General features: G+C 33.8%; 2 protein-coding genes across 3 annotated transcripts; one reads left to right on the top strand and one right to left on the bottom strand.

Moving 5' to 3' along the window:
* Nucleotides 1-1,189: 1,189 nt before the first annotated feature.
* Nucleotides 1,190-4,258, bottom strand: LOC125836167 (UDP-glucose 6-dehydrogenase 3). Its single transcript, XM_049515270.1, has 2 exons — nt 4,102-4,258; nt 1,190-2,956 (listed from the first exon to the last, which is right to left on the bottom strand). The coding sequence occupies exon 2, from the start codon at nt 2,938-2,940 to the stop codon at nt 1,498-1,500; it is 1,443 nt and encodes a 480-aa protein (XP_049371227.1). The 5' UTR covers nt 2,941-2,956; nt 4,102-4,258; the 3' UTR covers nt 1,190-1,497.
* Nucleotides 4,259-15,982: 11,724 nt separating this feature from the next.
* On the top strand, nt 15,983-24,877 carry LOC125836166 (coilin-like). Of its 2 annotated transcripts, none has more exons than XM_049515269.1 (12): nt 15,983-16,285; nt 16,941-17,005; nt 17,111-17,380; nt 17,476-17,667; nt 18,382-18,451; nt 22,494-22,592; nt 22,737-22,817; nt 22,899-22,964; nt 23,046-23,175; nt 23,398-23,429; nt 24,083-24,239; nt 24,504-24,877. In XM_049515269.1, the coding sequence occupies exons 1-12, from the start codon at nt 16,091-16,093 to the stop codon at nt 24,683-24,685; spliced, it is 1,539 nt and encodes a 512-aa protein (XP_049371226.1). In that variant the 5' UTR covers nt 15,983-16,090; the 3' UTR covers nt 24,686-24,877. The 2 variants fall into 2 exon arrangements, with proteins under 2 accessions (XP_049371226.1, XP_049371225.1); XM_049515268.1 differs by having other exon boundaries at nt 22,728-22,817.
* The last annotated feature ends 655 nt before the right edge of the window (nt 24,878-25,532 follow it).

Raw genomic sequence — 25,532 nt, 5'->3', positions numbered from 1 at the left:
TCTCCTCTTAGTATGTATCATTTTGATACAAATCAGTTTGTATATGTATTTTTTTTCTCCAAAATCAGCGAAAAATAGACTCTCTCCCAGATCTCACTCGCTTCTCTCCTCCCCTATCATTTTGTTATTATCCAGCTAAATATTTTTTGTTTTGAGAAAAAATCCCTTTTATTCACAAGTCTTGTCAGTCAAATTTGTAGATATTTAATTGTTCATGAGTTATAATAGACCTACAAGCTAGCCAGGATAGATACTCTCCGCCCCTCCAACTTTCTTGACCTTGACATATTGGCCAGACATTACTTCTATATATGGTCTTATGATTCTGTGTTTTTTATAAACAATTACTTGACTCGAAATGCTCCTTCCATTTATTTTTTCACGTGTAATTAAGCTATATTTTGAAGGTAAATTAGAAACCTCACCTATAAAGTGAGTCATTGCATCTATTATTCAACTAATTGAAAAATAATACTTCATTCTTCCTTTTTACTTGTCACTTATTCTTAAAATAGAGTTTTAGTTTTTTTTGTCACTTTTAATATACTAAGAATAAGAAAAGACATGTATTTTTTTTTCCATGTTTTACCCTTAGCATTAAATATTATTCTCCATATCATTTTTCAAGACTCAATACTAAACATTATTCTTTTTGTTCCTTTTTACTAGTCCAATTTTGATTCTTTACTTGTCATTTTTGACAAATCAAGAAAAGACATTATTTTTTACCTATTATACGCTCAATTTATTTAGAGAGTTACTGTTTTTGAAAAAGCTAGAACTTCTTTAATGAGTAAATTGATTTTGAAATTCTGTCAATTAATATGGGTAAAATAGTAAAGTCATTATGTCAAATATTATTTTCTTAATAGGTGTGTCAAATAAAAAATGGACAAGTAAATAGGAATAGAGGGAGTAATTAGTAGAAATAATGTGGTAAAATACTTATATCAATAATTATTTTCTTATTGAGGTATGTTAAGTCAAACAGTGAAAAGTAAAAATGAATAGAGAGTGAAAGACGTTTGGTTGAGTTCTAAACCAATATGCGCTATGTAAGAATGGGTTAGCGTCCTCATTTAAAACTTGTTATCCAAATTTCTTCTTTTTCTTTCAGAAAAATGCATAGCACATATTTCTCTATCGGGACATTATTTAAGATTTCTCTTCTTTTCTCACTACTCATGAGATATCATATATTATAACTTGTCCCAAAATGTTTGGTAGCAAGATTTTTTAATCGAAAAAACAAAATCCTCTGACAAAGACAAGTAAATGACAAAGATGGTATCATCAATACAAAAGAAACATTAAACATTAAGAGTCTGTCTGGTAGTGACCATGAATGGTCCTTCAGCCTAAGTGGGATAAAACAAAACAGAAAACTAAACGTCGTAAAAAGAAAAAAGAAAAAAAAGTAAGAATCTCAGCTGACTGCATCATATAAGTAATATCTTTGATTTGTGAACAAGCCACTCGTCGAGCCAGGTAAAGCAATTAAGCAATAGCTGGCATGTCCTTGAGCCAAGCATCCAGAGGCTTACCAATCGAGTAGACTATAAACCCGATCTCTCTAAGCTTGTCTGCCTCCACAACGTTCCTACCATCAAAAATAAAAGCAGGTTTTTGCATGCTGTCATATATCTTCTTATAATCGAGAGACTTAAATTCATCCCACTCTGTAAGGATGCATACAGCATGGGCATCCTTAGTTGCTGTATAGGCATCCCAAGCAACGCTAACTTGTTTCACGGTTGTTGGACTCATTGGCTGAAGGTGAAGAGGATGATCCCAATCAAACTTTTTCATTGAGAGGTCTCTCTGAATTTGGTCCTCATTCACTTGAGGGTCATATATGCTCAAATTAGCCTTGTCCCCCAGCAGTCCCTTGCAAACATCAATTGCAGGGGTCTCTCGAGTATCACCAGTATCCTTCTTGAAAGCAAAACCTAGAATGGCGACTTTCTTGCCTGATACTGTGTTGAACATGGAGGCAACAACGCGGTTGACAAAACGATTCTTCTGATAGTCATTGATCTTGATAACCTGCTTCCAGTATTCAGCTACCTCTGGAAGACCATTGCACTCACAAATGTAAACCAGATTCAGAATATCCTTCTGGAAGCAAGAGCCACCAAAACCAACACTAGAATTAAGGAACTTGGGACCGATCCTCGAGTCCTTTCCAACAGCATATGCCACCTGTGAGACATTTGCTCCAGTAGCCTCACAAAGAGCTGACATGGCATTCACAGAAGAGATTCTTTGCGCCAAAAATGCATTGGCAGCCAATTTTGAGAGCTCAGCTGACCACAAATTGGTGGTGAGGATGCGCTCTTCAGGGACCCATTGGGAATAAACATCCTTCAATGCTTGGATAGCCTTCTGCCCACCTGGAGTTTCCCGACCTCCGATTAGGACCCTGTCAGGTTTAAAAAGGTCTTCGATAGCGGTCCCTTCCGCAAGAAACTCAGGGTTTGAGAGGATCTGGAAGTTGATGCCCTTGCTGTTGTGGGTCAAAATCTTTTCAATTGCCTCGGCAGTTTTGACAGGAACAGTTGATTTCTCAACAACTATCTTATCAGATTTTGAGACATCTGCTATCATGCGGGCTGCACTCTCCCAATAAGTTAGATCTGCAGCCTTGCCTGCTCCGAGACCCCTTGTCTTGGTAGGAGTGTTAACAGAAACAAAAACGATATCAGCCTCCCGCACATGTTGTTCCACATCTGTGCTGAAGAAGAGGTTCCTGCCTCGGCACTCCTTGACTATGTCATAGAGGCCTGGCTCATATATGGGGAGTGTATCACTGTTCCAGGCTGTGATACGAGGCACAGAAATATCAACAACAACCACTTCAATAGAAGGGCATTTGAGTGCTATGACAGCCATGGTGGGGCCCCCAACATATCCAGCTCCTATACAGCAAATCTTAACCATTTTCCTTTGTTCCAAACTGCAAGATATAAAAGTTCATGACTCCATGCATTTTTGAGGCTGTATTACTCAACATAAAGGCATCTCATAATGTAAGGACTAAGGAGCAATATGCACAAATTTTTTGACAAAAGTTTGAATGCGTTTATAGAGGAATAAAATGGACCCAAATAGTGCGGAAAGAATGTAGAGGAGTCATACAGACAAGCTTTGGTATCGAGGTACACTTGGTAGATTCATTGATTGTGTTTATATATTGCCATTCACTGACCCTGTTCAGCAAATGCTTGTCCTAGTCCTACAGTGATATCCACAACAAAAACTGATAGCATATACATAATATGAGCTAACTACCAACCACCAGATCTACATTCTTAATCCCTAAATGTATTAACATCATAAAGGAGTAGGCTTTCATGTATTTTAGCACTTCAACAGTGTAAAGTTTTAGTCAAAAGAAGGAATTAACCAAAAACGCATCTTGCCTATGCCCTGCGACAGGGGCGAACTTATAGGCCATATTATGGGGCATGCGAACCCGTGATCTCTCCATGAAACTAGATATTTCTAAAACACGCTTACTACAAGAAGCCTAAGTGGTGCACTTAGTTGAATATCGAGTGATTCGCCTCTCCCCTGCTGTACATTTTACTTTATTACTACTTGATAAGCCACATTCACCTATAGTACTGTTTACACATAACTTCAGCATTCGATCAAATATGCACCAATCAACAAAACGAAATGTGAGAATTTCATGAATTGGACACATGAAACAACAAAATTCCACAAGCAATTACATTTACTAATCATGAACTTAAACGGATCTAAATCAGAAACAGTCAGATTCAGAGTCCTCCTCTCGCTCTCAGCTAAAATTCCACTGAAATTAGCCAGATCAATTCATATCACAAACCAACCAATAAATTATCAAATCAAACATTAGATCTAGAGAAATCACAACAATCAACGACGCATTTCCGCAGTAAACCGAAGATTACAGATCGAAACTAAGCACACCGACAATTAAAAAAAAAGGCTCAAAATTCACAATCATCGATCTACGAAAAACTTCAGGAGAAACTGAATCAACAACAAATGAATGAAGCAAATTATCATTACTCGCATGCAAATCAATAAGAAATGGAGTGAAGGGAAGAGGACCTGTAGTTTTACGAGAGAGGAGGGGAAATGGATCTGCAAAAAGAGGAAGAGTATTATGGGAGCTAAGAAGGCGGGGACATGCTTAAATAGTCTGTTTGTGTCCAATCTTAGATCTAACCCAACGCTGCAGGAGAGCTTGACGAGTCTTCTTTAAGCCAAAATCATAATTTTAATTAACCAATTAGTAGTTAGGTGTGATTTGGTAGTTAGTACGAAGGTGAGTTGTGCGGGTATTAAATCATGTATAAGTAATATTATGTTTGATAATTAATTATGAGGTAAATTGTACATGTATATACTTAATATTGTGTTTGATTTACTATTATAAATCCACATAATTAAAACATGTATAAGTCATGAGAAAATCTATATTATTTTATGCAAAATAAAAGATGAAATAACTAATATATGCATAAATTCTCTCGATGTATTAACTAATACTCTCTCCGTCTATTTTTAATTGTCATGGTTTTCTTTTTTTGAGTCAAACAACAAGAACTTTGACTAACATTTTACGATGTATTTTTCATCATATTGATATGCAAAAAAATTGTAATTTATAGTACTTTTCATATAGTTTTTTAATATCTGAATATTTTGTTTAAAATATTGAATTAATGTTATCTAATTTAATTTTAAAAATTAATTAAATTGACTTTCAAAAAATGCAACATAACAATTAAAAGTGGATAATGAATACATACTTGCATTATTTACTTTTTAAAAAAAGAAAAATTTGTTTCAAATATCTCGATGGGAGACCTATCTGTGCATGAAAGTCGTCTTTTTTTTTTTTTTTTTTAACAGAGGAATTTTATTTGTACATAAAAGTCATAGTACATAAAAGTCATAGTACTTCTTTAGTCCAATTAAGTTGTCATATTTTTTTAAAAAAAAAGTTAAATTATATTCATAAATTTTAACAATATACTAATGTTATATTTTCTTAATTAAATTGACATAAGAAAAATTGTATTTTATAATTTTTTATATAATATTTAAATTTTAATATAAAATATTAATTTAATTTAATTTAACATTATAAATTAAATTAAATTAACTTCTAACCATTGAAACATAAAAAATAATTTAAGAGGGAGGAAATACGTAAAAATGAAGAGTCGACTGTCCTATTCCAAAACTTAACATTGGGGCCCTGTCCCAACCTCTTGCACTAAATTAGGCATGCTATATTTCCATATTTAATGCAACAATAAAAAATTAAATAATAAGTACACTATATTACTACTCCTATAATAATAATAATGAATATTCTTTGATTTAATATATATATATATATATATATATAGTGAGATGATAAAATAAAGGGAATAAAGGTTTGAAATATATTCAAACTTTGACCGAAATTAGCGTAATAATTCCAAACTTTGGGCTGAATCTATTACCCCTCTGAACTATTTAATAGTGTATTTTAAAGATATCTAGGTGTCCACGTGGACACTTGTATATCTTTAAAATACACTATTAAATAGTGCATGAGGGTAATAGGTCTTGCCCAAAATTTGAGATTGTTACAGCAATTTCGGTCAAAATTTGGATATATTTTAGACTTTTTTCCCTAAAATAAATGAACACTGCCCTTGGGAGGGGAACAACAGCTGGAAACGGCTGCTCATTTATGGTAAGAAATCACAATGAAATACTAAGAGGAAAAGCTAGGATGGTAATAAACTATAAAAGACTTAATGACAATACTAGAATGGATGGATATAAATTGCCAGACAAATCAGAACTAATAAATCGAATACAAGGAAGAAAATTTTTTAGTAAGTTTGACTGTAAGTCCGGATATTGGCAAGTCAAAATGCATGAAGATAGCATAGAATGGACAGCCTTTACCTGCCCAGAAGGACATTTCGAATGGTTGGTAATGCCCTTCGGTTTAAAAACAGCCCCTCCAATTTTTCAAAGAAAGATGGATAATATATTTAGAGACTATAAAAACTTTATTTTAGTTTATGTAGACGATATTTTAGTTTTTAGTAATAATACAAATGAACATCTAGGACATTTGCAAACGGTATTTAAACTATTCGTAGACAATGGAATTATAATTAGCAAAAAGAAAATGGAATTATGTAAGACTCTTATAAAATTCCTAGGGGTAGAAATTGGAAATGGAAAGATAAAAACTACAACCCCATATAGCAAAAAAGGTCCTAGATATGCCTGATAAATTAGACAATACTAAAGACTTGCAAAAATTTCTAGGAATACTAAATTATGCACGGAGTTTCATCAAAGATCTAGGGAAAGTAGCAGGACCCCTATACTCTAAAACAGGAAGTCATGGACAAAAGACATTTAATGTAGAAGACATAAAACTAGTACAAAAACTCAAACAAATGGTTAAAGATATACCAGATTTAGCCCTCCCACTAGAAACAGATTACCCAATAGTAGAATCAGACGGAAGTCTTGAAGGGTGGGGAGCAGTTTTGAAAACAAAAAACAATAAATATGGAGATAAAAAAGACGAAAAAATTTGCGCTTATCACAGCGGAAAATACAAAGAAAAGGGAAATATGAGTAGCATAGATGCAGAAATTTTGGCAGTTATATACGGATTAAATAGTTTTAAGTTATACATTATTAATAAACAAGAAATTCTGGTAAGAACGGATTGCGAGGCTATTGTAAAATTTCACCAAAAAATAGAAGGAAAAAATAGTAGTAAAAGAAGATGGTTAAATTTTTTAGACGCCACATCAATATACAATATATCTTTAGAGCATATAAAGGGGAAAGATAATTCTTTAGCAGATCAACTAAGCAGACTTATGAAAACTAACTGTTTGTTTTCAGCATGAGTACAGATAAAGACGGAGCATCTAGTTCAAATTCAAGTGGGCAAAAAGACAAAGACTTGTTGCAGACTCTCTTAGGAAATACTTCATTTCAACCACAAACAAGACAAAATACAACGAGCATGGAAAGAATATATTTTGGAAAACAAAATTTAATTTTCTATCCTCCATCCAATCTAAGTTTCAGGGTGAAGCCAGAAACGAAGATAGATAGACCTCAAAGATGCTTAATAGACAACCTATGGATAGCATACAACAAGATTCCTCGAGACAACAGTTATTTCGTGTCCGTAGTAAATTCATTAAGCCATTATTTTACAGACAAAAATGAAGACAAAAAATTCAGATTTTATGTAGTAATCCAAGGAAAATTACAGGGCGTGTTCCAGACATGGATAGAAGTAGTAGATTCAATTAAAGACTTCCCTACCCCACTCTTTAAGGGATTCAATGATTTGAATGAAGCACTAGACTATGCTAGAGGAACTCTCGGGCCTAATTATTTCATCAGTCCAGCTTTAAGACAAATTTCAAGACCGTCTTTGCAATACAATATTCAGAAAGACACAAACAGAATCATTTTCTGCGATCATTGTTCCTCAATGACGGAAGGATTCAAAAGGCTAAATCAGACAATCGAAAGACTAGAAACAGAAAAAGGGAAAATGACACAACATATCCACTCATTACAAGAGAGGATAAGATTTTTACTTGGAAATACCGATCAAAATAAGAGTTCTCCATCTCCCCACAAAATGGATAAGACGGGTGTACATTCCCCAACGAATGTAGAAAAAGCTATTGTACCAGCTAAAGGTACAGCTAGTCCCGTTCAAACGGTAGCGGGTAAAGACTCATCAAATCCGTTGATGGTTGACACTTTACCAAAAAGTGTAAGAATTCTGCCGGCAAGCTTCAATACAATGGCAGAGACAAGTAAAAGGACAAAAGGATTCCTCCAAAAAAGAAAAAAAAATAAAAGGATAGAAAAAATAATAAAAAGTTCCCTTTACAAATTTCTCACAGAAAAGACTAAAGAAGTACAAGAAAAAATCATACGAGAAAATCCAAAGCCAGATCCAGCAAATTCTGACCACGAGAGTAGCAGTGACGAAAATAATTTATCAGACCAGTTTAATCAACATTATGATCCAAATGACGACAATGATTCAGGGATGAGTTTTGATTCTGTAACACTACACAACCTGGATACCTAGAGAAATACGTAGCAATAACATCAACACAAGAAGACAAAAACAAAAAAAAAAAAAAAAAATTACTAAATTCTTACTCATATTAGTAATTTAAATTTTCTCTTAGGTTAAATAGCGTAGTACTCATTCTAGTTTAAGTATATGTCATCTAGACTATATAAGAAAAAATTTAGGCCATACGAAAAACAGATCATAATTGACCAGGAATATCATTGGTATCTATTAAAAATAAGACAGAACTATATAGATATATACGATTTTCTATTAGAACAAAGACGACTATATACAGAACAACTAAGGTTATTTTCAGATTTATTAACACCAAATCAAATATCTTTTATACATCAAGAAATAAGACAAATAGATTTACAAATACCTACTATAGGAGCAAGAGTTTATCACTACATAAAAGAAATTAGAATAGAAACACAAGATTGCAAAAACAGAACTCTATATTTAGCATAATAGGAAGTATTAAGAGATTAGAATACTTAGATTTAAAAATAGTTTCAGAAAAGAAGTATCGAAGACTAAAATTTGGATCACTACTTAAGTGTAATTTCGCAGAAGGAGACCATATTTTACATAGCGAGAATCAACATTTAAATACGGTTACAGATCTAATAATAAATTTAGCAGAACATAGTCAGTCCAAAGACGATAGATTTCTAAAGATAATAGAAACCATAGAAACCTTGCAACAAAGACAAAACAAATCATTAGAAAAGATAGAACAAAATTTTGACTTTCTAAAAAATCAGCAACTAGATATAATTTCAAAGGTACAAAACATAGTAGTAAATAAGATAACTGATAACAATCCTTTAGAAATACTAAATAGCCAGATAGAAAACCTTTATAAAGAGACAAAAGAAATTAAGAAAGAACTAAGTAAACTTAAAGACTTAACCCTTTCATGAACAACCCCTTTTACCAAGAAGTCCTTAGAAAAATAGCACATTTTCAAGCTAACCCTGAAGGTTTATCAGATTACGTTCCACCAGGAAAAACAGATTCTATAAGCGTAAAACAAAACAATTTGATAATATTTGCTTTATTAGAATTAAATAAAAACCTAGAAGACCAAATAAAAGAAATAAATAAAAAATTAGATATTTTATTGGAAAATAAAACCCCTACTAAAAAAGGTAAGCAAGAAAACGATATACAAGACTTAATAGAACAGCTCAAGAGAGTAGAATTAACTCCTCAAGAGGATAAACCTAAAAGAAAAGACAAAACATGGACCTTTTTTCAAACAGGAATAGAAATTCCCAAGAAAGACAAAGGGCCAGTTTCTCTCAAGATCGACTAGGAAATAATATGTTAGCTCGAATTATGAATAACTCATCTAAGCCTAGTAGTAGTCACCAGCTGGATGAATTAATAGATGTAGATAGAGACATAGAAATTTTCAAACAAAATAAATTAAAAATGCTAAATCCACAAGTCCTCTATAATACAGGTTTTTTCTCATCAACAGCACATCTATACAGACATTATAGAGAAGAACAGTTAAGCGTATCAGAAAACGATAGTGAAAGTATAAATTTAATTAGTAAAGAATCTATGCAAGAAATACAGAAAAGACGAATGAATCTCATGCACATGGGATTGGTGGTGATAGGGCTTAAAGGATTAACTAGAAAAAATTTAGGTACTAAAGTACTAATTACTTTATATGATAGCAGATGGTCAGAATCTAAAAGATCAATAATAGGTTTAACCGAAGTAGACATGAGTAACAATGGAGGAATATTTTACTGTAGTCCAGATTTTATGAAAAATTCAAAAGAATTTGGTAAGTACATAAAAATAGGCATACAGACCAAAGGGTATGAAGAAATGAATTGTGGAAATAATCTTTTAGTTTGTGTTGGCTTTATAGGAAAATTAGCCACCAACAGCAGTTCAAAGTTTAAAATAAAGATAGACGATGCAGTAGGTATAATGGGAAATAAAGGAATCAAGTTAATGAACCCTTTAAAAATAAATTCAGAAGAATATGCTGGTAGAGAATGGAATTTAGAAAATTTCTGCAAAAAAGAAGTATTACGACCAAACGACCACCTCACATACACTAATACTAAAGGAGAGACATCAATTAGATTCACTGATTATAAATATACGGATCAAAAAGAAATAGAGGAAGACTTAGAAGATAATGAATCAACCGTTAATATGGAAGGTATGAATATCCAAAATATAAATGAAGAAGACTACGAAGTAGACTTATCAATAGCACAAGCTAAAGAATTACATAAAGAAAATAAAACAACTTTGTTTAAGTGTAAAGGTTGTAAAATGGGAAAAATAGATATCTCTATAGTAGAAACACATTTTAAAGAATGTAAATTCAGAATAGATAATTATGGGTATAGACAAAAAGAAAACACCCAAGAAGAAAGTGATGATGAGACAACACGCAGTCTAAAAGAATTCATGGAAACCGCTTCTTCTAATTCAAGTCCTTTTCAAAAGACAACCCCCATAACACCAGTAGAATATACTATAGGAAACTTACCACGTCATCGGGTATATAGGCAAGACCCGGCAACAGAACCAGAAATGGTTAGACCAATAGGAATAAGAATGCCAATAGAAGCCCCTATCAAGCTTCAAGATGGAGGAGATAGAGGTAAGATACTAAACATAGCAGCTCATGATCCTCAATTATGGAACTCAGTAATAGATGTATGGAAAGGAATAGTAGTAGCAGATTACATACATCATTATAGTGAGACAGATGCAGAAACTATGTATAGATACATGGAAACCTTTTTAGGAGAATCAATCAAAGGAATGTGGGAAGCATACAAAGTAACCTACCCTCAAGAATTCCAAGAACTAGTAAATATGGGACCAAATCCATATAATTTCACTAATAAAATACACAGCCTAATAACAGGAGAAGACCCTAATAGTGGATTGGTAGTATTGCAAAAGAATGCATTAATAAAACTAGAACAACTTAGCATTACAAATTGGAGCCATATCAAAAACTTTCTAAAGGATTATTTTTATTTATGCGCTATAAGCGGCAATGCGTTTGATCAAAGCTTAGGAAAAAAGCTTTTTAATAAACTCCCTGGAGCATTAGGAAGAGAAATAGAAGAAAGATGGAGTAAAAGAGAAGGAGTTATGCAAAATCCAAATGTTAATTGGTCTATCGGACATAAAATACAGCATGTTATGGAAATATTACAGAAAAAGTGTACAAATATACAAATACAAAAACAATTAAAGCAAAATGAGACTGGTTTTTGTAAGAATATATATACAACACAAAGCTATGATCAAGGTACACCAAATAAGAAATATAGAAGAAAATATCAAAATAACCAAGACTACAGACCAAGGAAAAAATATTATCTACGAAAATCTACGGCAAAAAAGCCTTACCTAAATAAAGATAGACATGTAAGAAAACATAATAATAATAGAATCTATAAAAATAGACTATCTTGTTTTACATGCGGAAGTGAAGAACATCTTGCTAACACTTGTCCAGGAAGAATATATATATATATATATATATATATATATATATATATATATATATGTTTTAAAAACTTTTATTCTTCTCTTCATTCTCAATTGTATAATTTTTTTAAAAAAAATTATTGTCATTGCCAAACTTGTTGATACAAATAAAATAATTTAATCAATTAGAGATCTTATTCTAATTTTTAGAGATCTTAAGTTTGAACTTTCTTAAAGGCCACATGCTCTAATGTTTCGAACTAAATTATGTTCATCTAACTTTGATTTCAAGTTACTTAGTTGTTGACTTGTTGTTAGTTTGGTACTATAAAGTTTAGAAATTCAAGATTTACCTAATAGACGAATCTTAGTTCAAACTCATATTATTATTATTTTATTTTATATTTGATATTTATATTAAGATATGATTAAATTTAAAATAGTATACTATAATGTTAATTTTTAGAGCTGGCATTTCTAACAAGAATTCTTTTATTTTTAAAAAGTTAAATTTAAAATTTCTGATTAAAATTCATTGGACAAATCTCAACCATTTCATTACCATTCATGTTGGTTTGTATTATTTCTTTGTCGGCTGCTTTTGTCAATATTTTCTAAAAATAGCAAATGTATTCATCCATGGTTCCAAATATCTCTCACGCGCCTCAATAACATGGAGTCACGAAGTGTGTCACGTAAGCTAAAAGGTGTACAAAATTTTAAAAACATAGTTCAGGAAGTAATAGATAATTTAATGGGATAAGAGTCTGAAAAATATCCCAACTTTGGTTGGATTTGTTGTTGAGATACTAAACTTTCATAAAGACCTATTACCTCCCTAGACTATTTAATACCGTATTTTTTACCTCCTGAACTATTTAATAGTGTATTTTAAAGATATATATGTGTCCACGTGGACACATTACTATTTATAATTTTGCATTATTTTTTATGTCCACGTGGGCAAATATATATGTTTAACATACAGTATTAAATAGTTTAGGGAGGTAATAGGTCCTCATGAAAGTTTAGTATCGCAACAGCAAATCCGACCAAAATTGGGGTATTTTTCAGACCCTTATCCTTAATTTAATTGATGTGTGTCTCTGAAATTTCGCCTATAATTTAGGGGGCACTTGTACCTTATCCCTTTTATTTATATTTGCTCATCACACCATAATATATTTGATAATTTTTTAAGGCCAATGAGTCAAACGTTTAGTGAGTTTGTTGAGGTTATATATTTAGGTGTGGATCTAGAATATTTTGCGTGTTTTATTCCTTTACAACAATAATTAGTATAAATATACTTTTAACACATTTATTGAAAAGAAGGATAATTTTCATAGACATCGTTCGAGCTAAAATAATATACTTGTTATGTTGGGAGGAGTCATGTTCAAAGCTATATTATCGATTATGAATTTGATTAAACTTAATAACGTTGAATCAAATTTATATTTGTTTTAAAGATTCATTGAATATATATGAATTATTGATTTAGAACACCAATAATTTAAATTCACAAACTTTAAAATTGAGAGGGTAAAGTGTTTACCTACAGTTTTCTTTTAACTAGTAGTTGCAAAAATTACTTTTCGAAAGCTAAAAAAATGATTTTCCTCAAAAGCACTTTCGAATTATTGGCTAAACACAAAACAGGCTCTAATATTAGCAAAATCATCTTACAAATTAAGTAACTAAATACAAAATGTAATTAAACAAATGTACTTATTTAAAATATATTTTTGACAAAAAATATATTTACATACATTAACTTTTGTGTATTTTCCACATTTCATTATGATCCTTCAAGCAATTTTTAATAGAATGTAATGAGTGGTAAATGATCACAATAAAATATATAAGAAGGACGTTCCAGCTCAATCTGATTACGATAATTTGGATGCTCTCGCTTGAAATAATCTAATCTTAATATACTCCACATTCTTGTGGATGATATTTTTATAAATATAGTAATTCATTTTAGAATCATGCAATACATAGGGGTGTTAATGGTTTGGTTTGGATTGGTTATTGATTAAAATCAAAACAAATCAATTTGATCGATTTTTAAATTTCTAAAATCAAATCAAATCAAACCAAACAAAAAATATCCGTCGATTTGATTGGTTTTTTCTATTTGAAAAGGTATAAATTTATTGAGCGTATACACATTTTGATAGACAAAAATAACTAGTACATGAACAATCCACTGAATAAGCTATCGTGGATTCAATTAAATAATACTAGAGTTATTATTACATGAACAAAGTGATGCAATTAAGAAAAAATGTGACTATCTGATGTGAGGTAGGATAGACAAAGACTAAAGTAATGGATTTTGATAGACTTGAAGTTAGGGGTCGTTTGGTGTGAAGGATAAACACAAATAGTTCGGGATAAATATTTAGTGACACTTAATTCAATGTTTGGTTGGAAAGTTTGGAATAACTGTTCCTGGGATTAATAAATAGTACCAGGATAAGTTATCCCTCCAAAAAGGTGATATAATAATCCAATCACAATGGGATAAATTTATTAAATGACAAAACTATCCTTCAATTTCAGGATCTTCTGCATTGGCAACAATTTCCTGGTTGAGATGAGAAGGCAACTCCATGCTTCTCTCCATATCTTAATTTCACACAACAACAAAGCATCAGAAAAAGAAGTGTAGTATATATAATCAAAATATTCATCTAATTTCATTACAACTAGCTAGGCTTTTGTAGTCCAAATGTCCAATTAAACATTAGTAAATCACATTTGCTATTAACTAACTTTTCAAGTATCGTAACGGACACTACACTACCCACTGTTTTCATATACTCTATATTTGTAGTACTAGTTGTTCTTAAAGTTATATGCAATGTTTCTTTATCTTTGGATGAAGAAATGATAGCTAGATTTTAATTAACTTCTTAAAATGCCTATTTTTTCTAATAATAAATTAGTTATGTATTTTAATTTTATGGCAAAGCAGAGAGTAATAAAAATAAAACTTGTCTAATTTATGTAATACAACTTGCTAGCTTTAGACGGTTTCTTTCTCACTCTCTTTTTATTTAATTGAGTGCCACTTGTTCACCTTTTGTCTTAAAAGTTCCAAAAGAAAACCAAAAATGGCCGTGTTGATCACCATTATCATGAATGCTTCCATATATTTCAAAAGGTGCAATTGTCTTCATGCTCTATTTTCAAGCAATCTTGATTTCTCATATGTAAAAAGACTGAAGAGGGTAAGGAAGAAAAGAATGGAAGGACTATGTGGATAGGTTGGATTTTTAAAATGGGTTATTGGTGGATTTTCTATCTTGAATGGATTGAGTAGTTAAATTTGGTTTTAACTAAAACTCTACCAAAAAATATATATATAAAAAGCTAAATAAGAGGGTATTTTTGTAATCAAACCACTTATTTTTAGAAAGTATGTAATGGTTATTATTTTCAGTACAACAAACCAAACAATCAATAAGAAATAAGGTCAGGATAACTAATCCCAGTATAACTTATCTTAGCATAACTTATTCCAGCATAACTTATATTCAAACCAAATGACCCCTTAGAGTTTTAATAGTTGAGATAAAATTTAAGTGTTGGACTTCAGAAAATAGTAAAGTTAAAGACTTAGTTAATTTAAATTTAACAAAATATTTATATTTTATTTATGAATAATATATTAAATTATTATAAAAAAATTATATATAATTTTTCTGTTCGATTTGACTATTTTTGCGTTTTTTTAGTAAAATCAAATCCAAATAGTATTTATTTTTAAAATTTAAAACCAAACCTAATCAAACCACACCAAATACCAATTTTTAAATCGATTTAGTTCAAATTACGGTGCAATTTGATTTTTTAATCATAACCATGAAAAACCCTAACAATATTATTTTGATATATTAAAGGGAAAAATGACAAATATACCCCGAACAATCTTAAATAGTATGCATATACCCTTCGTTATACTTTTGAGATATTGGTGCCCCTGACGTTCAAAAACTAGAGCATATATACTCTTTATACTAACGGACATACACGTGTCATAATCTTATCCATCGTCCCGACATCGGCTCGATGGGTAAGATTGAGCCACATGTCCCTATTTAGTCTTCCGTTAGAGTGAAGAGCATATATGCTTTAATTTTTGGACGAAAGAGGCATCAATGTCCCAAAAATATGACGAATGATATCTGCATATCATTTATGATAGTTCGAGGTATATTTGTCTATATAGCTAATAATAAAAATATAATTAATACTTATCTAATACTTATCAATATTACTAATGTCTTCATCATTATTGTTTTACACACTGCCAAATGGCACTGATATGCTGCTACTGAAGACAAATAAATTTAACAATCTCGAGGTGAAGTTCACTTTACTTAGGCCACAGGAGGAGTTTGATGCCGGAATCCCAAAACCTGCAAGTGTGTAATCGAAGAAACCTTATCTATGGAGCGCGTAAGGCTTCGATTGACGTTCGAGGACCCGAACATTCTCACTGATTTACAGAAATCAGAGGGTCTGAGGTGCAGTTGGTTTCTTCTCAAACCCCAATTGCTAAACAAAACTATCTCTGATCTCTCCGCTCATATTCTCCGCACTTTTCAACTCCATAGCTCTTGTCCGCATGGCCTTCTCCTCTCTGTATGTTCTCTAACTTCAATTTTGGGTTTTTTTAGTTGATTCCTTTTTGCTGCTTTATGATTTGTGGTTTCAGTATTTTGTACTAGTTGAAGTAGAGTGGTTCACTGAGCTTGCGTGCACTTTCACTGAGTAAGCTACTGTTAGAAAAATAGGAAACATTATCGAAGAAGAAATGACTTTGTCCGTATACATATTAGGAAAAATACAAGGAGTTTCATACAGTAAAGCCCATGTTTATACCTGCAGATTTCTCTTAAGCTACTTCGAGAGTCCTTGTATTTATAGAACTAAAAAGAGATGATTTTTCAGAATAGTCATGTTCTTTTACATACACTTGTGTGTTCAATTTAAGACCTTTATATATTACAAACTATCTAACAGCTACATTCTTTAACTAGTTGCTAATTTTTCCACTGAGGCTTAGGCAAATGGAGAAATCACCTACGTTCTTTGTTTTCTGATTGGTATGAAATTATGGTTTCCCATGTTATTTCATTGACCGCTATCCAGTAGCCACAGCCTTTAGTGCTTGGTTAGTGACATTGTTGATTGAACTTGGAGATGGAGATCTTTCTCTGGCTGCTCTGTTGCTGCAAATTAACATTTCTATGACACTACATTGTTAAGTGGCTCACTTCCTGTCATATACGTGCAGATGGACGGTTTTCTCTTGCCTCCTTTTGAATCAACTTGTATCTTGAAGGATAAATGTATAGTCAGGTTTGCTAAATTGCAGCTTTGTCATTTTTTTAAAAATTGTTCTTCTTATTATTATTACTGTTAATTCTATTCATAAAAATTATATTCTCGAAACTCATATGTTAGTGTGAAGAAGAAAGGAGGTGTTTTGGCCAATGAAGGAAATGATGCACCAAGTATAGTTGAGAATATCAGAATTGTTGAGAAGCAACCTGTAAACACGGGACACTTACTGTTGGCGAATAAAGAGTTTGACAATGAATCTGGAGGTTATGAGAGTGAAGATGAGGAAGGGGCAGATCCAACAAAAGTTTCAAGTTCACGTCTGGAAAATTCATTGGGTTGTAATATTATCTCCGAGAAAAGGAAGGCTTCACAAACACTTCCTGGCTCGAAGTAATTTCTTGATCACTTGGTTGGGGATTCTGATTTGCCCATACATGGGTTTTGTAAGGCTCACAATTGACTTCTTGAATCTTTTTACTTCACAGGAAAAAGAAACATTGTTCTGAAGTTGCTGAGAAGGTTGATGAGCAGACCAAGAAATCTCAACAAGGTCTTACAAGCAAGAAGAGTCACTGCAAGCAAAAGAAGGTAGCTGATCCGGATAGCAAAGATGTGGATAATATCAAAGGAAGTGCTGAAAGTAGCAAGGTTAATGAAAGTATTTCAGGCATGAAGAAGTACGACTATTGGAAGTTTCAATCTCATTCTTGCATGATTACAGTTTATTTTAGATTATTATTTCTTTATTTGGCCAGTTTCTCCCCATTTTCTTGGTATATTTGTTTGAAATCCTTACTGTGGTCATTACTTGGAGGGTATATTCCTTCCCGCAATACCACTTAGTTGAGGGTTTATTCCTTTCCACTGCTACCATTTTAGTATCAATAACAAAATTGAAGGTGTTGCTTGTCTCCATTTCGATGAGTGTTTCCTTGCCCATGTATTTTGATTGTTTTGTGTGTCATTTAAGTGTTGCTCACTCCTTGCACAGAGTGTGGATTTTGGTGTTTGAACGTGAATACCAAATTAATAGGTACTAATACAACATTAGAGCCCTGTTGCATGAGAGCCTGAATACCCCATCTTTCCTTGTCGGGCATCTTGTAAGTTGCCCAAGTTTATCTTTGTCCATCTTCTGCTGGTGAAAATCTTGAATTTATCTTCTTCATAATAATTCCAAGTAATTTGTCCCTAATCTGATATTTGTTTTTACGGTTGCTTGACAAGTTCAATCTTATTAATGTAAAGTGCAAGATCCAGGAAAATTTATATTTAAAGTTACTTCTCTTATGACGACTTAGGCATTTGCAAGTGCATCCTGTTCTGTTTTTATGCATGCAGAGATGTCCAATATCTTGGTCGCTACTGAACATTTTTTCTGTTTTCTATAGAAGTAATGAGATTCAAGAGAGGGGTGTGGAGAATGTTGAGGCAACCACCAAGCCTGAGAAAGTTAAAAAGGTCCATTTCTACAACTTTTCTCATACATTTCTGTGAGAAATTGACAACAGATAATCCTACAGTTGGTGGAGCTATTTCAGAAAATTGTGTGAAACTGTGTAGATTAATACTGCAACTGCACTGTATTAGAAGTATTACTTAAAAGTGACACTTGTTCTTATCATAAAGTCACCTGACATGATCAAATGCTATAGTGCATTGTCAGATCTGTTGGCTAGTATAGCTTTTTTGATGAAGTTAGTCGTTTCATTGATGGCCAAGAAGATGCAAAATTACAAAAGATATTGCATCCAAATATTAAACTGGGATAGCTCCATAGCATAAGCAGTCTACTCTAGAATCAGGGAGCTAACAGAGAGCAAAAAGTTGTCATGAAAATCTACAGGCAACAAATTGTGCCAGTTAGACAGAAACATTAAGCACCTAACCTTAATAGATTGATTGGGAGTTGATGCACCATCAAAACATCTCCTATTTCTTTCTGTCCACAAAACCCAAAAAATGCTAGCAGGGATCATTCTCCAAATCTTCCTGATGGCTCTATCAACTTTCCACGTGCGCCAATTTTCAAAGGCTTCCTTAGTATTCTGACGCATGACCCAATTAGTCCAAAAATAGAGAAGACCATACTCCATAAATCTGTAGCAACTGTGGAAATTTTCAACAATCATTTTCCCCACATCTTTCTTTTCAACTATTTTTTTATCAAAAATAAAAATAAATCTATAGCAACTGTGCCGTGTAGAAACAAATGATAGTTGGTCTCTATACTATTATGACACATGTAGCATCTATTAATAATTTGGAGTTTTCTTTTCCTTAAGTTCTCATGTGTGAGGCATGCTTACCATAGTGCAATCCAACAAAAACATATGATTTTAGGGGGTAATTGGTTCTCCAGATTAGCTTCCATGGCCAGCTCTGCAGAATCACATTCTGTGAGACTAATGAGGAGTAACCTGCTTTGACAGAATAGTTCCCTTCCTTAGAGCTTCCCGACTTCAACTGGTCCACATTCTGGGCATTCACTTGACAGGTTTCTAGTCTTGACAAAGGCTCAGCAGATCTTCAAACTCCCAGTCATGCAAATTCCTTCTGAATAGGATGCTCCAAGCATTGTTTTCTCTATATAGGAATATGGTAGAGGTAGGATCACATGAGATTCGATAGAGGCTTAGGTAATTCTCCTTTAGCATACTATTCCCAAGCCACTTTTCCTCCCATAATTTGATGTGTGCCCCACTGCCAGGTACCAAGTATGTGTCCTGATTGAATTCATCCCAGAGTTTGCATATGTGTTTCCAAGGTCCAACTCCATGTGGAGCTCTGGAAAGCGTAGTGGTGACTGTGAATTCCATGCTAGGCTTTGATTATCTCTTTCCATAGTGGTTGGCCTTCTTGTGCATATCTCCATGGCCATTTCACTAGTAAGCTCTTGTTATGTGTAGTCAAATCTTTGATACCCAGACCACCCTGTAGCTTAGGCATAGTGCATTTAGACCACTTAACCAGGTGGTAGTTGTGACCCTTGTTTCCCTGCCACAAGAAGTCCCTTCTGATTTTGTTTAATTGCTTTAGGACCTTATTTAGAATAGGGAATGATGACATCAGGTATGTTGGGATGCTATCTAGTGTACTATTAATAAGTGCGAGCCTTCCACCCATTGAAAGATACTGCAACTACCATGAGGCTAGTTTCCTTTCAAACTCTCAACCACTCCATTCCAGGAGTCTACAACTTTGAATTTTGCACCTAGTGGTAGCCCAAAATAGAGTGGTTGGGAAGGATCCAGTCCAGTGTTGCAACAAATGATTTCTGCTAGATCACCTAGGTTGGGTACCTCATTAACAGGATATAAGACGTTTGAGCAAGTTGATGTGTAGTCCTGATGGAGCCTCAAAAGTGAGCAGAGTGATGTTCAGGTAGAGCACCTGATTTGTGTCACCCCACAGAATAATAGTGTATCATCGGCATACGGTAGGTGGGAGATATTGACTGAATTCCCTGGACTTCTTCCCACATCAAATCCATTAAGCCAGTGCAACAGTCTGCTAAGACCGTCCATGGAAGTATGAAGAGAAATGGTGATGGTGGATCACTTTTCCGTAGGCCTTTCTAAGGAGAGAAGAATCCCACTGGACTCCTGTTGATGAGGATGGAGTATTTCGCTGCCATGATGCTGAATTTGATCTATCTGATCCACCTCTCCAAATCCCATTCTTCTTAGCAAAGCAATGAGATATGGCCAATTCAGTTGGTTGAAAGCTTTCTCAATGTCTAGTTTACAAATTATTCCTGGTTCTCCACTTTTTAGCTTCCAATCCAGCACTTCATTATGAGTGCAGCATCAGTGATCTGGCTATTTTTTATGAAGGCACTTTGATGGTTAGAGACTAGTTTCCTCATGACAGTTTTGAGTCTTTCAGCAAGGACTTTGGCTGCAATTTGGTATACGCTGCCAGTTAGACTAATTGGCCTGTAATCTCTTAGTTCAGTCACTTCTTTCTTCTTAGGCACTAGAGTTATGAAAGATGCATTTGTCCACCTAATCATGTGGCAATGTTGATGAAAGTGATTGAGGGCATTCATTATGTCAACTTTGATAAACTCCCAAGTCTTCTGATAGAATGCCATAGTATACCCATCAGGCCCAGGGGTTTCGAACTTGAGACCTCCGACATGGAAGTCCCAAGCCCAAACCACTGGGCCATCCCAAAGGGTAGGATTTCCCTTTTGATAGTCTGTATCTTCAATAATTGCATCACCTACTCTGAGCTTGTCAATACAGTTGCTCCTCCTGTGAGAATTGGCCATCTTCTGGAAGTACGTGTTCCTGCCTCCTTTCAACAATAAACATCTTGACTTTTGCCTCCATGAGGTTTCCACAGCTTTGACCAGGTGCTGATTTGCAGTTTTAGAGCCAGTCGCCTAGCCCCCTCTGTTCCAACACAGAGAGTTCAACTAGAATGCTCCTAATTTACTTTCTACCTTGCCATAGACCTCTTTATTCCAGTTTGTGATGTCCCTTTTGAGATTCTTCTGCTATTGAACAAGTATGAAGTCGGGACTGCCATTAATTGTGTAACTTTGCCACCATTCCTTTGCTTTATCAAGGAAGCCCTCAGCCTATAGCCACATGTTTTCGAATTTAAAACAAGAATGGCCCGTCTCCCAATCACCAGTCTCTAGCATCAAAGGTCTGTGACTTGATAAAACTATCGGGGGAGCTACCTGCTTAATTAAGTAAAATCTATCATCCCATTCAGACGAGAACAAGATTCCATCAATTCTGGAGGCTCGTATGTGTGCTTCATCTCTAACCCAAGTGAAAGTGGCATCCTGTAATGGCAGATCAATCAAAACCAGATCTTGGATTAATGCTGAGAAATCTCTCATGACTTCAGTTCTCCTTGTATAATGTAGCCTTTTGTTTTCATATCTGCATACGTTAAAGTCACCCCCCAAGATCCAATGGTCCGCCATAATCCCCTTATACCTATTTCATGCTATGATATTTCTCTCTCAGGATTGGTGTGAGGCCCATATATCCAGTGAAACACCAACTAAAATCCTCTTGAAGAGATTCTGGCATACATGAGATAGAATAAGAGCCTTGGTGGATATCTGTACATTGTCACTTGTCCCACAACACTGTCATCCCTCTCCTTGTGCCACTGGGTTTTAACTCAGTCCAACCATATATGATGAATAAGTGTAGTTGGCCAGTCTTCTACTTTCGTTTCCTGTAAACATATTATGTCAGACTTCCATTTGTGAGTATTTCACAAGTAATACTCTCTTTAATCATAGGACCAGTTAGCTTTGTTACAAATAGTTTCCAATATATTTCACTATTGATCTTCTTGAGGAGAGAAATTTGTAGGGGTATTTCACAAGTAATACTCTCTTTAATCATATGACCAGTTAGCTTTGTTACAAATAGTTTCCATTATATTTCATTGTTGATCGTATTTTTCAATTTTCCTTCGGAAGATTTGCCTAAAGATCTTGTAGTGCTCAGGTGTTGATTCTTTCTCTCAGGGCCCGAGTAGAAGTGCCCGGAAACAATATGCAAAAAGGCAATGGTTGCGAGAGATGGTCAAAATTTATAAGAATGCAGCTTCTGAAGCAGAGGGACTTGTAAGTTAATTATAAGATGCAGATATTTGCCTCTCTTTTTAGTTCTCAATTTTTTTTTTAAGAAGTAGATATGCCAACTGTTGTTTCCATGGTATGTTATATTTGAGCGGAAAATTTTTGCTGCGAAACTGGAAGGAAGTGCAGGCTAATGGTGGAAGAAGAGCTGGTAAATTGCACTCAAAGTGGCATGTTAATGGTGAGACTGATGGCAGACCAATGGGACGTGTGAGTAGTGAGATACCGAGAAGTACTTCTTGCTTTTGCTTCTGATTCATGAATCGAAAACTAATATGATAGACTTTGCAGAGGAACTGGAAGCAGCAACAAAGCAAAACTGAATATCAAGAGGTGGTTGGCCAACCAAAAGGACTTGTGAGTGATCAGTCTTGAACAAATGTTTTAATTCTTCTGCATAGTCTCATTTCTGTTGACAAAGTAGTGTCTCACATGTAGCTGCACTGGAAGAAATTGCGGGAAGAAGATAAGGGTAGAGGTACGAATAAACAAGAGCAGGTGAATGAAAAAAGCACGTTATGTGGAAAACCAAGACAACAAAGTGATATGGAGGCTGAAATTGTTCCAGGTTGTTTGTTTTTTTAATGATTCAACTGTTCTCCACTTTTCAGGGGAAGGAGTTTTAGATGCTATTCTTCATCCTTCCAGTTTTTAAAATATTAATTTGGGTTAACCGCTTCTTTTACCATGGTTACAGTCTTGCATTCTTTAATATGAAAGAACTCTGGTTATCAATAAAAATAAAAATATGGAAGAACTCTAGTGTCTGAATTCTTTTTGGTTAATGCAGATCAAGCTATGCAGCATGATCAAGTGCAAGAGGTAGGTTCGGCTATAGTTTGTATCATGATGTTCTTGCAATTACTTCTCTTGAATTTCTATATAAAATTCAAAGGAGGAGTTTTAGGCACAAAAAGTAGAGTTGTCAAGTCACCAGTGTAAAATTTGTCTTGAATGTCATTTTGAGATTTGTATTCAAGCTTAACAATTAGAGATGCTAATATAAGGAGAAAACAGATCTGGAATACAGTATCTTTATGATGTTTTGTAAGAAATAAGCGACAACTCTCTTTCATGAAGGACAAATGATTATCTTTAAGGTGCACCATTAAAGAATCAATGTGTGGAGAAGAATCCTCATTGAAGCTGAGCATAAATGACATGTAAGATGACTCATGTGTATAGAAGTTTATGCCACATGACCTAAAAAAGTTATTAAACTAGGATTATCTCCAGTTTTTTCTTATAAGTCACATTGAGATAACTCCATTTTGTAAGGAAGATGGATCACTGGAGTTGCTTGGGCTGAGTGAAATCGAATTTACATCCTGTCTGAGTGGATGTCACGAATTGGGAATTTCGAACCCAAATTTGAGGAAGTCTAGTTAATTACAGTTCAGTGCTATTTTTATGTTCAATTAATTGCAGAGGCCTTCTTGCGACAACTTGGAATAATAAACTGCATCTTCTTGCAGATAACTTTACCGTCAATTCATGAAGTTCGCCTTGTCAAAAATGGTAATTCAGACTCTGTAGCAGGACTTTCTGCTCAGCCCAGTGAAGGTCCTGCTACAAACAAATCAAATCCAGTGATTAATGCTGTTGAGAAGAAAACTAATTGCCCAGCTATAGGTAATTATCATTGTTATTGCACTGGTTATGTAGTGGAGTTAGCTGGAGGAGATTTCATTATATCCAAGTTACTTTTCCTTTCCGTTTGAGTCATTATAATTTGACTGTTTGTAGAGATGAACTACGGAAAACAAACTCATCCTGTTCATATAGGTGTGAGACGATGTTTTCTGTTTACTCCTTGATGATTGATCATAACTCATAACTGTATTATGAATTCATTGGGTGTTGAATTTCATAACCAGGTGTTAATGTTATTTGCAGAAAATGGAGGAGTTAACCTCTGGGAACAACACAGTGAGACCATTAAGGGGGAGCAGGAACAGTCACATAAAGAAAGTAGCTGGGGTACGTGGAGCTCTGTGAAGAAGAGCTCATGGTCAGCGAGAGCCTTGAAAGGCAGTGCTCGTGGTCCTACAATGGCCTTTCGAAGATATAAAAGATGAAATATAAGATGAAACAAACTTGTATATATATTGTTCCTTACTCTCACATTTTTTGCTGAATGAAGTCAACGAACTCCGTTTTGTAGGTATCAAGGGGAACCTTTGTTGCTTGTAGTAGCAGCAAGTTAGTGTTACCTAAAGTTTATCTGGATGTCTTAGTTACAGCTAGTATTTAAAAATGTTCCATATGTAGCTTGACAAAACTTGTTTACCTTCGTTGTACTGTACTGCAAATCTGCGAAGTGTACCTAAAACTGGTTTGAGTTTTTGGTGCAAGTTATTCTAGCATATGTGCGCTTTAAGCATGGTTTCCTGTTATTTCTTCCTCTCTTTTTACTCGAGGTTGAAGTGAGTATAATTAAAGGAAATGACATTTTATGTGGTTAATTTAATTATCTAATATAAAAAGAGGACACACAATGTTTTCGTTTCAAAATTTGAATGTAAAATATCTAGTTGGAATACTTTATTAGGAATTAAGATGTTTAATTAAACACATAATATATAAATGTGTTTTTTTAATTTGGTCTCATTCACATTATGCCCTTCAACTTTGGGTGAGCACTAACTTCAATTTGTATAAAATTAAATAAGTAGACATAAAAGTTGTATGTCTCATAATACACGTTGGACTCAAATTGACACATGGAACACATGTGTCTATTTGTTCAATTTTATACAAATTTAAGTGTCCATTTATACACACAAAAAGTTGGAGGACATAAATGTGAACTGATGCCAAATTTGTATTATGCCTTAATTAAAATATGACTTAGTTCAAGTTTCTAAATATTGTCTTGCCAAGTTTAACGGACAGACCATTATGAAGCCTTAAATAAACCTTAAT

The sequence above is a fragment of the Solanum verrucosum genome, unplaced genomic scaffold (assembly GCF_900185275.1).
Source record: "Solanum verrucosum unplaced genomic scaffold, falcon-dt-bn FXZP01000278.1, whole genome shotgun sequence".
Taxonomy (NCBI): Eukaryota; Viridiplantae; Streptophyta; class Magnoliopsida; order Solanales; family Solanaceae; genus Solanum; species Solanum verrucosum.
This window is presented reverse-complemented; position numbering and strand designations above follow the sequence as displayed.

Excerpts from the sequence above, each read along its gene's own strand:
- LOC125836167 (XM_049515270.1), bottom strand. The coding sequence starts at position 2,940 with ATGGTTAAGATTTGCTGTATAGGAGCTGGATATGTTGGGGGCCCCACC.
- LOC125836166 (XM_049515268.1), top strand. The coding sequence starts at position 16,091 with ATGGAGCGCGTAAGGCTTCGATTGACGTTCGAGGACCCGAACATTCTC. Across the intron at positions 22,593-22,727 it reads CTTCTGAAGCAGAGGGACTT|GAAGTGCAGGCTAATGGTGG; the intron begins GTAAGTTAATTA and ends CGAAACTGGAAG. Across the intron at positions 24,240-24,503 it reads AACTAATTGCCCAGCTATAG|AAAATGGAGGAGTTAACCTC; the intron begins GTAATTATCATT and ends TGTTATTTGCAG.